Source organism: Sphaerodactylus townsendi, linkage group LG01 (assembly GCF_021028975.2).
Source record: "Sphaerodactylus townsendi isolate TG3544 linkage group LG01, MPM_Stown_v2.3, whole genome shotgun sequence".
NCBI lineage: Eukaryota > Metazoa > Chordata > Lepidosauria > Squamata > Sphaerodactylidae > Sphaerodactylus > Sphaerodactylus townsendi.
The window spans coordinates 163,403,892-163,419,499 of NC_059425.1; the positions used below are offsets into that span (position 1 = coordinate 163,403,892).

The following is a 15,608-nucleotide window of genomic DNA, read 5'->3' on the forward strand; positions in this document are numbered from 1 at the left end:
TAAGAATGTGGGGTAAATGCAAAAATGAACTGGGACCAATAGCCACTGATGGATACTGTAATGCAAATGTGTCCCCCCCCCTCCCCCATCAGAAAGAGGTTTGCAATTTTTCAAGGACAGAACAAGACATTTTAAGAAGATGTATTGGTCTACATATCCAGGCTAGATTTATGGGGTACATCAAGGTGAGAGACAAGATGAAAGGTTTGCATTCTTTTTCCAATACTTACAGATTAAGAAGTAGGGCATTTTCAAGTGGGATTATGACATCATGAGAGATGACAGCTTGAAAGGTTCTTCTTAAACTTTATATCTTATAAAAAACTCCCATGGGGAAAAAAATCTATAGTATTTTGATGAAAATGCTGCTCTTGGATAAGAAACCTGCCTTTGGGCCTTCTGATAAGGAAAGGAGAGGAAATATTAAAATGTTTTAAATAAAATCAATATATCTAATTCTCAACATGGTCCCATCTGTGGATACTTAAATCTGCAGATTGGGGCCATGGACAGACATCACCGATCTTTCTACACTTTAAGAAAAGTCCCAAGTTTACAGATCTTAATAATAATAATCTCTCTCTCTCTCTTTAGAGAGAGAAAGAGACACTCCAAAATGCTAAAATCAGCACCTGCATCTTTAAGAAATGAATGCCCTCAGTGACCATTGGTAGGCCACAACGGTATTACCAGTTTCAGTTTCTGTCACTTAAGGTGGACAGGGCCCTTTGCTAGGGCCATTTTGACTTTTGAAAGAGGACTCACTGGGGCCATGCCCAGAGACAACTATCAAGCAACTTGCTATGAATTTACTTGTATGATTCACCCAGCAACAGCAGTCAGCCATGCAAATCAGTGTGATATAACAATTACAATTTCATACTAGGATCTGGGAGAGCAAGGAATGAATCCTCACTGTGCCACAGAAGCTGACTGGCAACTTTGAGCCAATCATACTCAGCCTATTCTACTTCACAGGGTTGTGATTGTAAAATGGAGAAAGATGTGAGTCACTGGGTCTCCACTGTGAAGAAAGTTAGGATATAAATAAACAAATGATAAATACAGCTGAAGATGGGGGCAGTGAAAGATTGGCTGTTTGGTGGGTGGAAAGGAAAGAAAGAAACAAAGGAAGTTGAAGATATGGGAGTAGCCAGGTGTAGAGAAATAGTCTGGGCAAAGGGATACAAGGGAAAGTAAAGGGCTCCCCACAAGTCCTTGTAGGTCCCCCTGTGTGCAACGGGGCCAACCCAGCCACTAGGCTGGCACCACTGAACTGGGTCAAACTTTTCCTGGGTAGAGGCTGCCATTGGTAAGGATGAAAAGGAAGTTGAAGATATGGGACAGACAAAGAGTGTCAAAGAGATAAGGAAGGAGGAAAAGGGGAGAGGTTATGGTGGCTTCAGGAAAGGGAAGTGGGGAGGGGAAAATGAGATTCCCCCTGTCTTAGCTTGTTGGCCCCCAGCTTGTATAAACAAAAATGTGAAACATTTGCCAAGTGTAGCAAATGACCAAAAGATATATTCTGAATGCCTACATTTCTACATTTAGAAGTCATTATCTATTGGTACTATAAAACCAAGAATTCTTTAAAAGGTCTTTACGAGAGGAGAGTTGGCAATGTTAAACAAGAGAAGCAAATTTTCTACACTGGCACTGTCAGATAAAGTAGAACAAGAAAGAAACACTGAAAATGGTTTCTGATATGAGAAATAGATGTATCAATTCACACACCACACTATGAAGTGCTATCAGGAAATGTATTAAAGAGAGAGAGAGATTATTAGAAATATGTTAAGAGTTGTAAAATTATTACTTCAAGAAACGAGATAAACCAGATTTCTTCATTTAGGCTACAGTCTCAATTTTTACAAATTACAATGCATTGGTTTGTACTATGATATAAGGTTGTAAGAAAATAAAATCTTCACAGTCTCTTTAACAACAGAAATAATTGCAAATTAAAAGAAGGAACACAGAGAGATCCAGTTAGAGGTTCGGTTAAAAATAAGTTGCATGTTTCATATAAGCAAAATGAGTTACGGGTATTACGTAAAACAGCAGCAGCATTAACTGGCTGGGAAAAAGTTGAACATATATATTTTGGGAGGAATGTCAGCGTTTAAAATTACAACAATTTTTGCAATAGAGATATCACAGCTTCCAGCTAAAGGCACACATCCAGCCACACTGTTCCTCCAACAGAATAGCATCTTCATTCACAGAAAAGGAAGAAGCCATTTCCAACTATTTCTCACACACTCCTACTACAGACCTCCCCATTTTGCCCCTCATGTTGGTTCTTAAGATTTGCCCCCCTCCAGCAACTAAGTGTTGGAAGAAAGGAGTCTCACTAGTGGGACAGAAACCCCCACCCCGACCCCCGGGGATGGTTGGATACATGCAAGCTTCTCTAAATGAGATCATTAAAAGAAACTGTTAATGTGTTCTTACAAGAGGAAAAACAAGCTAAAGGAAACATCAATAACATCTTATTAACCCACAAATAATTCCCAAAATAGAAATTTGCGTCAGTAAGAGAGATTACAGCATTCATGTGGGCATAGGGAATTTACGACATAAAAATACTTCTGTCCTGAAGAAATATCTTGCAAATGAGAGGAGCATCAATCGAACAAATGGATAGGGTTTGTGTGTATGTGTGTGTATGTCCACAAGCCCTTCTCGACAAGATTCTTTTATCAAAAGCTGCAGTTATACAGGCTACAGCTGAAAAATAATAAATTGGATTTCATTTGTTGAAAAAGAAAAGCCTCACAGCATGCTGCCTTATTTATTTCTGAACACCACAGAAAGTATTCAGTGTTGCTCTAATTTGCTCTAAAAGCCCCTTAACAAATACAGACGGGCAGAGACAACCTCTTTTAATCAAAAAGTGGGAAAGTTAATTTCTTTTTCATTCCTCTATTTTTTTTCTAATTGTATCATATTGGCAGGGGAGAGGATGTCACAGAAAGTTGTGAGGACTGTCACAGTATTTTCTCAAATGGTTTTTTTTAAAAAAAAATAAAGTACATTAAACATTCATGCACCATAAAATACTATACTGCGTGATAAAATAAAATAAAATCAATCCCTGGAATTAAAAGATGGCACAGATGGTTTTGCAAGTTTACAGTTGACCTCTACAAGACAGCCGGACAGGTGCAAAGGACTTTTCCCCCCAGTCACAGAAAGAAATCTCATGGAGGTGAGGGCTCCAATGTCTACATCTTTCCCCTACCCAACTGCAGCCACTATGATATATTGCACAGAATTATCTGATCATCAATGGTAACAGCGGGAAAAGGAAGAAAAAAGGAAAAGCAAGGAAATGCTGCTGTATGAGCCCAACTCTGCTACAAACACAAACCCGTGTAAGCAACTTAAACACTACATTAAATTATAACTCTTCCTCTGAAGATAGACACATGGTTTCTTAGATCTGACTAGTATCTGGGAGATCCAAGATCAAACCTCCATTTTGCCGTAGATACTTGCCGGGTGACCTGGGGCCAGTTTTCTCTCCCAGTCTAACCTACCTCACAAGGTTGTTGTTGTAATGAAAAATGGAGGGCAGCAGAATGAAGCAACTAGCCTCTTTAGGTCCCCATTGAGAACCAGAGGATAAAAGTATTTAAAAACAAAAGTGCACTTTATGAACAGAACAAGACATGTCAATGTCACATATGATTTCAGTCTCATCTATCTTGAGTCTTTAATGCAATGCAAACTTCAGAAACGTCTGGCTTCCTTTTATATTCTTAGATTAGTGTTATTAAACTCCCATGTCCTCTCCCTTAAATTAGGAAAATGTAAATTCTTTTCACAATATACCAAAGTGCGCATGGCCTAGAATGCATACCTTAGTCCACCCGAATGGGATTTATAGCAGTTGCCCTTTTTTGTGGGAAATGTTGGTTTCTCTCAAGAGGCTGAGAAAATTACAGCAACACTTTCTCAACACACAGGGCATCAACAATGTCAGTTCTGCAGGAAGAAGAAATAATCTGTGCTCTCTCAGAAAAGTGATTTAGTTGTCAAAGTGCTATCATTTCCTATCATTGGGAGAGAGAAAAACTTCAAGAGGAAACTACAGCCTTATTAAAAAGGAACTGAACATGAAGAGCATATTTGTACTTGAATTACAAACGTTCAGAACAGAGAGGGAAATAAAAAGAAAACTGTGAAATAACTTCAGGCCCCACCTCTACACAGTAGAGTCGTGTAGTCGACCCACGCGGTCAGCGTAAGAACGAGACGAGACGCGGAGATAACATCTGGTGGAGATCGCCAGCAGCGGGAGACCGGAGGTCCGTGTTCCTAGCGAGTCTCCCGTCTGCCGGTTCCTGGCACCTTTTATTGTTACTCTCTCGGGGGCGTGTAGGAGGGAGGACCGGGGGGAGTTCCGGGAGAACGGGAGGCGGGAGGTCGGGAGATCATCATGTGATGCATGATCTCATCTGGCGCTACGTCGCGAGAGAGGAGCGTACAGCTGTCTGAGCTCTAATCCTCTCACCTGGGGAGGCAAGACCATTGTCCCTATAAGCCCGGTGATCGAAGTCCAGACAGTTCATGACCCGTGACTCATGGGGATGAGGAGTGAGGGTGCGATGCGCACCGGCATTAGGTACGCAGGTCGTTGGCGTCCCTAACGTTCTACTACGGCGCGCGCTTCGCTGGATCAGCAGTGCATTACTACATCTCCTCCTTTTTACATTTTAGAAAGAGGGGCGAGGCGCTTAAAGGCGATTTAAAGGGGCAGCTTGTCTCCCTCCGCCCGTCCGGTCAAAGACTGACCAAGCTGCTTGCAAAACATTTAGAACTCTGGCTGCGGGGGGGTAAGGGGAAATTCGAGGGGCTTCTTACACACCGTTACAGGCAATAGTAGACCTGTTAGGCATTGAACGTACAAGATCCGATAATAAGACAATAACAATTAAACCAATGCAGAGCTGTACAATAGCACTCAACCATCCTCCCGGCAGCCAGCCCTTCCAGGAGGGCTGACCTACCAATGGGGTAAAACATCGCCGCTGGAATTAGATACAACTTCTTGCAGCTCCGCGCACTTTCATGTGAATCAACTGGGAATTATCAGAAGATTAAAACAACACATATTATGTACATTCCTCACAACCTTGGTGGTGTAAACAACAACAAGTAAATCAATAACACCGCGATTGTCTAGGGTCGCTTGGATCGAAGTTCCACTGCTGCTTTCGGAGGCCAGAGGCGTCCAAATGGTGGAGAGTGGAGTTGATGGACCCTGCTGGGATGCAATACAGGCCAGCCCGGCCAATAGTCTTAGCATTGAAGAAGCCGAGTCCGGGGACTCCCACTCAGGAAGTTAGAGGAGGCGAACTCTGCTTAGGAGAGAGGCTGACGCGTCGCTCGACAGGAGGTCGAAAGGCAGATGAGCGGGCGGCGGCGGCGGCCGAGGCTCGGGGTGGAGCCTGGGGTGCAGGGCGATGGTGAAGGCTTAACTAAGGCAACAAAGAGTTCGACGAGAGAGTCGGTGGGAGTGTAGTTAACGTTCTCTCCCGCAGGTCCAGAACCAACCCCTGGGGAGCAGGTGGATGTTTCGAACATGGGGGAATGTCCTCGTGTGTGTGCAGTTCCAATCTGGCCGAGCAGATGAATGGGCCGGAGTGGGTCCTTCCGGGCCATTTAGCTCGCGCCCGGTGATGCTTGGCGCCAGGTGTTAGGTCTGCGTGGTTAGCGCACAGTCTTGGTGACAAGAGAGAAAGCGCCCGGCGGGAGGGGAGTTTGGGCGACAAGGTCCTTTAGTCGGTAGCTCATAGAGTACCCCTGATGGATGAGGAGGCATTCATGAAGGGGCAAGCCCAGACTCTGGCAAGCAGGAAGTCTCCGAGCTTTGCAGAGCCGGGGAGGCAGGCAGGAGCTTTAGGCAGGCTCCGACTCTAGGTACCGGGCCCAGGCAGAAGTTGATAGAGGCGTTGCTTAGCGGCAGCAAGCTGTCTCCCAGATGTTGGTCTGAGTGAAGCTTCGTCAGGGGTGGCCCGATGCATGCGCCATCGCGGGAGGCAGTAGAGCAGGCAAAAGGATGGTGGTGGCTGAGTTGGCGGTAATGATGATTGCAAGAGGCGGCACAGAGGTTCTCGAGTGTCTCGGCGGAATTGAATGCTTGGTGCCCAGCGACTCTAGGAGCTTGGTTGGTGAAATTACGCCTTGGCGTCTCCCCTGCGGTCATTGGGTCTCTTTGGCTGGCGACGGGCGTTCCTGCTGAGATAAGCTGGGGCGGGATCCTCCTAGGAGAGATGCGTTCCATCTCCTCGGATAGGGTTGGTTTCTTCTCCTGGCGCCATTCCATGGGTTGGCCTGGCCATCGGCGGGTCGGAGTCCACAGGGACCTGTAGGGAAGAAGGGACTGAAACACACCTTTTCCCAGCAGGTTCACGGGGGGGGGGCGGAGTCCGCCAGGCTCGAACTAGAGCCGGATGAAGCGGAGATTGGGATCGAGTTTAGTGTTTAGAATTTGAGTATAAGAAGGAAGAAGGGCTTGTTTTGCAGCCTGTGAAGGTTGCTGCTTGCCTTAACGGTCCTCCTGGGGCCGCCTACTCCTCTTTTCTTTTAGTTTGTTTGACAGGGAGGAAGGGCAGAATTGCAAGCTTAACCCTGGTGGAATCTAGCTCTAGACAATAGCGTGCATCAAGGGTAGCGTCAAGTCCGAGCCGAGAGGAGCAGGCGGTCCTGGGGGGGGATTGTGGGTATGCATGTAATCAGCAACACAAAGGGGCTTTGGAAGCCTTTTGGGGGGGATGGGCATCCGGAGATGAAGCGAAGCTGTAGGGCAATTAGAGGCCAAATTCCTGCTTTACCACACAAAGGAAAAAAAGAGGGGGAGTTCTTTGCAAAGGGAGCTTGTACTTACGTGACCTTGGTGGCTAATGCGGGAAGCTGGATGGTGCTAAATTTTTTTGACGAAGATTATCTTGGGAATTGCATCACCCGCTGAGAACCGCTTCCTTATAAGGAAGGTTCGAGCTGGCGCCTGGCCTTTAACATGGGTACTGATAAAGTTGCCAGGCGCTGGGCAACTCATAACCCAACCCGGGTTTGGGGTACATTAGCCGGCATAATGTATGCAGCCTTTTTTTAAACTGGAGACCTGTCCTGACAGTGCAAATTATCCTGTGGGCGGGTTTGGGTATTACACTTGAAATCCGGGAGAACCCAGTCAATGAGGTGGCCCTCCGCCTCTACTAGTCGTAAAACAGAAGGAGTAAGAGGGGAGGGAAACAGTTTCCTTACAGAAATTCAGCAAAGTAGTCTTTGGAAGACACGTATTGGGATCAGTGATCTGTGGCGGCTTTACCCATCCCAGACCAGAGTCGCTTTTAACCTGGACTCATGAGGTCCCTTCCCAGGGTCGGCATGGATGTCACAAAGCGATGGGGGCGGATCATTGTGAGCTACCAGCTTTCGAGAGCCCTGGGCTGTTGACCGTGGCCAGGCCGGATGCTCCGATCTCATGCGTTTGTCTCCCCCACACCCCAGATGTGCGGGCAAGCCACCGATGCGGCCACTGGGCCGAGACCCGCTTTCGGCTGCTCTGATAGCGGTAACATCGGCGGTGTCCAGTTCTTCAGGCTCCTTGAACTTACATCCCTTCTATGGCCGAGGCTCCAGGTATGGCCGGGAGCTCCGAGCAGTGTGCTTCCACTGCTGCGGCGGTGGTGTGGGCTGCGCCCATGTTGGCTGCTGGGGCTCCTAGCCTTTATTGGGTCGAAGCAGCGGGCGGCGCATGGGGCAAGAAGAGGTAGCTGAAGCCGCGAGCTGGCTCCGGCAGCGCAACCCTCCGCAATGGGATGTTTGTCCAGACTCTGGAGGTGGATGGGTCCTTGCGCGTGTGAGTCGCATCAACTCGACGGGCGATGGAGCAGTCCTGTTCAGCTGACGAGCCTTACAGCAGCACTAGCCCAATCTGTCCGGTAGGGATAGGCTCCGTCATGTACAGGTTAGGCGACAAAAGAACCTGCATTGGGAAACTTAAAGTGAGATGGGCTACAGGTGCATGCTTGGCCGAGATGCCGATGAGGGGGGGTGGGGTGGTTTGGCAGGGGCCTTGTAGTGTTTGGAGTCTGCTCCGTGCTTTCCTCCTTGGTCCTGGAGCTGGGTGAGGCGCCCGGGCGGGGAGTTTCCCGGCATGACAGTCGTTTCTGCTCCAGTGGAAGCCTTTCTGGCAGCGTGGGCACGGGTTTAGGTGGCCTTCTCCTCCTGGGGGAGGACCCTCCTCCATCGGGGTTGCTTAAGGCCCCCCCCCCCACCCGGGCCTGCCTACACTCCCCGCCCGGAGAGTGTCGGATCTGCCGCAGATTAAAAGCAACAGTCATCCTAGAGACTGGCCTCCCCGCTTGAGCAAGAGTGCTGCTGTGCAGGAGGCCTGCTTGTGGTGAGCGAGGGGATCCGATGTCCTGGTAAGCTCCTTTAAGCATGTCGGCCAGTTCAGGATCTTTGCTCCAGGCCATTATTGATTGCTCTACGGCACTCCGTGGAGAGCATTCTCTTTTACTAGCGCATGAGGAGCCTGCTCGTTTTGGGCCTCTTAGCTATCTACCTGCCTCTTGAGCTTCCTGGAGCCTGTTCTGGCAAACTCGGCATAGGGCTCTTGGGGTTTGCCGGATGGTGAGAAAGCACTCTGGGTTGGCTGGCAGCGTACTGGGGACTTTGATAAATGCCTTATAAGAAGCGACTTCCAGAAGCGGTAATCCGTAAGTGGCCTCAGGCAAGTGGGACAATCCTCGATGGTTGGGGTTGGCGAAGGCAGCCGGTTTAAGCCGTAAGCTTCTTGCTGGCCGGTGTGGCGCCCGAGGTGGCTTTCTCTGGTTGAAGCTACACTGCTGAAACGGAACTCCCACTTCTCTCCAGGCCGGTGTGCAGGGCTCCAGGAGGCATCGCGAAAAGGTGGTCTTCAGTCGTCTGGAACCATTACCGTTGATGGCTTCCAGCATGCCTCTCCGCGTAGGAGGCTGGTGACTCCCTCGTCCGCAGATTGCTTTCGCGGAGGCTCAGGTAGAGGAATGTTATGGTTTAAAGCATGATTTTCGCACAACCAGCTTTAATGGCATACCCTCCCCTCAGTATCTGTGAAGTGGGCCGGGCTGATGCAAGAATCTACGACCGTCTTCCGCTCAGGGTTTTCTTTCTTCTGCAGATGTCGTGGCTATCACGTTCTGCGAGAGTTTTGAAACCGCTAGCGCATTAATATTACGCATGGCGTGACGGAGGTCACAGTGGCCCGATTTGAAATGGCGGAGCAAGGAGGCGGCTGGGCTTGTGAGGAGAGAGTTTGAATTGGGTGAAGGCCCGAGGGTAGGGGCAGAAGGGAGGACGAAGCGTCAATTTAGTGGATATAGAGAAAAATTCCGAGGTTGAAATTGAAGGTGAAAGATCCCGAAAAGGGTGACTCTACAGCAAAGGGGGGTACGTAGGTCTGCAGGCTGGATGGCGACAAAACATTGTTCTCCGCGTCCAGTACTTGGCGATATCATGCGGCTGGCGGGAATATGCTCGAGAGTCGCCCGATGTTTTTCCCGTCAGTCCTTAAGATTCAATGTCCCTCTCTGGGTACTACATGGACGCTTCGAGCTTCAATCTCCTCAACCAATTTAACGCGAAAGCTCCCTTCTCTTCTGGGGACTCCTGCCGCGATTTCGTTAAACTTTCGAGTTCGTCAAGCGATGCTTGTCATAAGTCCCTGCTTTTTTGGCAAGCTCCCATACTCCCACCGCGTGTTCGCTTCGGGCCGAGGAGTGTCCCTGGGGCCGTGTCTCTGGGATCGCGCCCGATCCAGAGTGGGACAGGCGATGACGTCAGCGGTGGTCCCCTGGATCTGTTGATCCGAAGCGGATTCCGGTATCAGCTGGCCCTTCCCAAGGCTGACGGTGAGCGTTGGTGAGATCTCGAGGATTCCGGTTTTCGGCAATTCAGCTTGTAGTCGGTAATGCGACCAGCGGTCAGCTGTAGAAACGGTATTTTGAGCGAAGGCGGCGGAGATATTAACATCTGGTGGAATCGCCAGCAGCGGGAGACCGGAGGGAGTCCGTGTTCCCATGAAGTCTCCGTCTGCGGTTCCTGGCACCTTTTATTTATTACTCTCCGAGCGTGTAGGAGGGAGGACGAGTTCCGGGGCTTAGTGGGAGGCCGAGGTCGAGATCAATATATGCATGATACATGATCTCATCTGGCCTTCGCAATGCGGATTTAGGGCGATGCGTCTGAGGCCTAATCCCCACCTGGGGGGCGAAGCACTTACATTGTCCCTGCGCCGGTGATCGAGTCAGATGATTCATGACCCGTGACTCATGGGGAGTTGAGAGTGAGAGGTGCGTCACGACGGCAAGGCCGCCGAGTCCGTTAAGCGTCTAACGTTCTACCTCTGGCGCTGCTGGATCAGCAGTGCATTACTACATCGTCGCAAAGAGCCTGTCTTTCATTTCCACTCCCTCAGCCTGACACAACGGATGAATGAGAACACAGAGCTTTGGTCATCAAAGTCTGGCAGCTCTGCCTGAGGAATGGGCAAAACTCCAAAATCCACGGCCAGTTTTGCTGCATAACATAAAGTAAGAAATCTATTTCCCCAAACCCTGAGGAAACATACTGGTTTTGTTTAGATTTATCAAAATGATTGCACAAAGATCACCACATCGTCCTCTTGCGTTTGGTTTATATCGTACTTAGAACATTTTTCAGTTGGGAAGGAGGGACTGGCATAGAAAGTTCTTTATCAGGCCCTACTCATATTGCCAACTTGAAGAATAATATTTGTCCTGTAACAATCTGTAAAAATTCTAAGGATTTCGATAAAGAACTCAGTACGGCTTGGATCCTTCTCAGCAGCATCACTTTCTTCCTCTACCCCCATTATAGCTCCAAATGCCCCCTGAAATGCCCCAAATGTTGCAGCCTCGGGGGTGCTAGGAGCTGTACGAGGACCATCTGAGACTACACTAGGAGAGAAAGGCCAAAACTTTTTGTGTGCCTTCCTCCCATGGAAATGCTCAACTGGATCCAAAAAACCCAACAAATGTTTCGTAAACTGCTGTTTGTTGTCAGTCTCCCTATATTTCACTTTCAGTTATTATACCAAGCAAACCGCTTTCAAGGGGAAAAGCAACTTGTTCTGAACTGAAAGCCAGGCGGGAAGTGACACAGCCGGCTTCGCATAGTGGTTATTTGGCATAAACAATCTTTATATAGCATCACCGATTCAGTTAGGATTGCCATCGCTTCGATACCGGTTTCCACATCTCACATCAGGACAAAATGCCAACAAACTGGCAAGTGAAATATTGGTTGAGGTATAGATATGTCAGATTTTTATAAAATTGCCCTAAGAGGAAAATGGGAATCTTATCCAACTTTTGACAATGCTTTGACCCAGTTTTGTTTGGAAAATAATGAACACATTATTACAGTATCCAGTATTAAAGCGGAGGGCTTTTGTCAGTCATGAAAACAGTAAAGCCAGGTTGGTCACAGATGAGGTTTCAGAGGGATCAGGGAACTCAATACCACCACTGCACATTTAAAAAAAATAGGAGTTTATATCCAATAACACAAGATGGGAGTCATGAGCCAGTCCCTGGGAGATAAGGAATCCGATGAAAAGCCAGACGACACTATAGAGCAGGAGCAGACTTTCTGAGAGGAGAGACACTTAACAGAGCCAAGCCATGCCCTGCCAGCTGAGCCACATGCCCTGCAGCTGGGAGAGTCTTCAGCAGCCCAAGAGGGCCAGCTGCACAAAGGCAGAGGCAGCAGCTCAGTATTAAAAGAAGTTGCCACATTTCAACTCGACGTGGCAAAAAGCTCTGTGAGCTAGAAACAACATCAGAAATGGACTGAGTCCTTGCAGATTCCTGGTCTCATTAGCAAGGGCCTACTATATAAACCCTGACTTGGGCTTTGCTCTGTCTGGGTGCAAGCACAGGGAAGCACAGGGAAGCTCCAAGCACCTGGCTTCCTGCTTAGTTACTCCAAATCTCAATCCCTAGCCTGTCTGCCTGCTTCCACTCCTGGACTATTTCAGCCCCAGCTTCAGACTCTTAATTTGCCTGACTGCACTCGCTTGCGCTTCGCTTGGGAGCTCTGGACTGCCTGATTCTCGCCATAGTTGATGCCTGCCAGCAGCACAATAGGCTTGTGAGCCAGAATTCCCAGAGTGGGACTTTCCCACTTCCCCTTCCTGCCGCAGTCTACTAAGCTCTTTAAAGTGTTAGTACTAGGGAGTCAGAGGACTTTTCTGAACAGCATGGGACTAAAGTAGAGGATCTACAATGGGAGACAGAACAAAACTGACACCAACTCTACTAAGATAGAAGTGCCCTTAATAGCCCAATTCAAATGGGAGGTGGCACAGGATCGTGAGGCAGATTTGTCCTCTCTGGGGCACTGTCAAACTCCCTTTAGAGACAATAACTCACTTGAAGGGTTCAAGGACTTCATTGCAGATCAGAAGAGCAAACAGGGAAAGGCTGTTCCCGCCAGAACAGTTGATAATATGTTTCAGTGTATCCCCATCACCTTCAGTGAATCCAGACAGTACAGACAGTAACAGCATTCCATTCTCGAAACTTCATACAGCAAGCAAAACCTCAAGGTCAGAGTTGATAAGCAGATGCTAGAAGCCCAAAGCAAAAGATGCAGTCCTCAATAGCTCTCCCCCCCAACTGAAACAGCATCCTGACAAGCACTTAGCAAGGGAGTTTCAGAGGTGTTGCTGAGGGCAGAACCACCATTAGTCTGCTTTCACCCAGCCTTTGCCTGCCAGAACGCTGGCGCCTGGGACTTGGATTTACGCCATCCTTTTGTTTGTTATGTTTGTTCATGTGTTGTGCTTTAGTAGTCCTGGGTGCATATTGTTTCCAGTTTAAAGACTTGTGCCTTTGGGTGGTATAAATCCACAGAGCCCAATGGAGGGCTTTCCTGTGGTGAGGGAAAGACGGTTTGTTTGTTTTGCCTCCTGGCTGCCAAGAAGTCCTCTGCGTGAAAAGATTTTCCGCCGTAAGTGGATTGGGCTGCCCTCTTCAAACTGACTGGCTAGATTCAAGCTATGAATGTAAACTTGATTTTTAACCTTTTTAAAAATAAAACCTAAAAGTGGTTTAGTATGCATTGTCTAGGAGGCCAAGAAATGTGGAAAGTCAATTAAAGGGGGTAGGAAAGTGGAGAGGAGAAATTATCTTGTTCATCCCCTAAGAACTTCTGGCTTACAGAATCCTGAAAGTGGAGATTATTTTACCGTTCTCATTCAATCCTTCACAGACTTCTATCTTTTAACATACAACTGCCAGTTAGACACAAAAGTGGATTATAATTTAACACACAAACAAAACTAGCAACTACTGATGATGGACAGCAATGGGATTTAATACCTGATTAAAATATGGAGTTGCTGAGACCCATGAACTTAACCATGTGACCCTGCACTGGGTCTGAACTGGGCCCTGAGCTACTACAGGTGCAAGAACCCGGGGGGGGGGGAGGTAGTATAGATGGGAATCATGGTACCACGCTAATTTAAACAAGACACACTGGGCAACTACACACATGAGGAATTTCTCAGTCCCACGAGATCTGGATTTAAATCAGGAAAATTAAAAACAGATTTTCTACTAAATTGGTTACCGCTACAAACATGGTCTATTTTTTCCCCCTGTGTATGTTTTAAATTGAGTTACTAAGCAGAACCCCCATAAGGAGAATGGAGAAGCCATTCCCTGAGATGTAGAGTTTTTCTTGTGGCTAGAATCTTAAGAGCTTATATTCCCTTCTTTTTCTCTATGGCTTCACAATCCCATTTTTTTACTCATATAGCTTGAAAGAAAGTGCCAGTGAGCAACAGAAAAAGCATCACAGAGTATCTACACAACACACACAGAGGTACTCGAGATAAAATTTTATATATTAGCATGTGTGAATTTTTTCTGATAGAGATTAGATTTTGATATTTCTGAAGTATGTTTGTTCCTGTGTTGTGCTATAACAGTCCTGAGTGCATACAGTTTCTGGGTGCATACAGCATACAATTACCGGTAAGTGGGCAAAGTGAATCTTTCAGATCTTTCCCATCTTATGGATACATGTGTGCACAAAGATGGTCACCTGCATATATCCTTCAGCATAAAAAACATTAAAAGACAGTATGTTGGTAGTCTTAAAGGTATTTGGGTGTGAACAGTCTCAGCAAGACATTGGCCTCCGGGGGGGGGGGGGGGATAGGATGACTTGGAGGAGATTATGTTTCGCCATCTATTTTTGTACCAATTTAGTATTATTATTGTGTGTGTGTGTGTATTATTATTATTATTATTATTATTATTATTATTATTATTAGGCGTTTTTAGCATTGTCATTTTAATTTTTGTATTGTTCTATTTTAAATGTTTTAATGATTTGTATTGACTGTTGTGACCCACCCTTAGCCCTGCAGGGATAGGGCAGGATATAAATTTGATATATAAATAAATAAAAATCCACAGAACAAAAGATTTAAGATGCCTGTTCTCCAATGGAATAATTCTTGTGAAGAGCGTTAAGTCTCCTTCCTTAGAACACCCAGATTTAAATAAATGAGTCTCTCTCTGGTACACTTGAGCTACCTACTGCCATCAAAAGGCGCAGTATTCTGAACAGGGAAGGACCCTTGTTTTGTTGGGAGTAGAAACTTTTACCCTAAGAAATCAGCAGAAGGCTATCAGCACAGCTGCCAGGAATTATGCATCATGTGAAAACCTTTGTCTGCCCCTTCTGAACTGGCGCATCCATTTTGAAGGGAAGGGGGGAAAAATAGTCTGCTGTGCACTGCAGATCATTTTAAAATTAAGACCAACATAGACCCTTCCGCACATGCAGAATAATGCACTTCCAATCCACTTTCAATGCACTTTGATGCTGCATTTTACTGTGCGGAATAGCAAAATTCACTTTCAAACAATTGTGAAAGAGGATTGAAAGTGCGTTATTCTGCAAGTGCAGAAGGGGCCGTAACTAGGAATATATTTCAGCCCTTGCAACTTAAATTACAAGGGAACAGAATTCCATTAGCTGCTGTACATCCCAGTGAATGGTATGTCCTGTAATTCAGTCATTAGCAAATAAGCAAATAGACTGGGGAGACAAAGATAGCCTACTATAAAATGGAACCCGTTCTATAAAGCACATGGCTGCATAGCACCAGTATCTTATCACTATAAAATTAATTTAGACTAACAAACTTACCGGTGTGCGGGATGGTAAATTACTGTTGTTATTCCATGGACATAGTGACTTCTGAAGCTGAAACTATGGCTTTCTTGGAAGCTCTGATTGGTTCCAACACTGTTCCAGAAAGAGAATACCACTTATTTTACATTTTTTAAACCCCCAAGGATTTCAAATTAACATGAGTGGGTACCGCCTGCATTCATAATATTTACCTTACAAGATAACTTTTTCGGTTCCAGCGGTAGTGGCGACAGCAGTTCAATGGCCGTTTGACTTGGTATTCAGAAGATCAATCCTGCTGCTAGCATAGGTCAAGTCTCAGAGCTGGAGCCTAAACCAAAATAAAATGGTGGAACAGCAAACTCAAAAGACAC

General features: G+C 46.7%; 1 protein-coding gene across 1 annotated transcript in view; it reads right to left on the reverse strand.

Annotated features, from left to right (window-relative positions):
- NBAS (NBAS subunit of NRZ tethering complex) overlaps nucleotides 1–15,608 on the reverse strand; it is a 223,906-nt gene that overhangs the window by 191,746 nt on the left and 16,552 nt on the right. Inside the window, 3 exon segments of the mRNA XM_048498827.1 lie at nucleotides 15,250–15,348; nucleotides 15,447–15,482; nucleotides 15,484–15,532. Of these exon segments, the coding sequence (XP_048354784.1) occupies nucleotides 15,250–15,348; nucleotides 15,447–15,482; nucleotides 15,484–15,532 (184 nt within the window).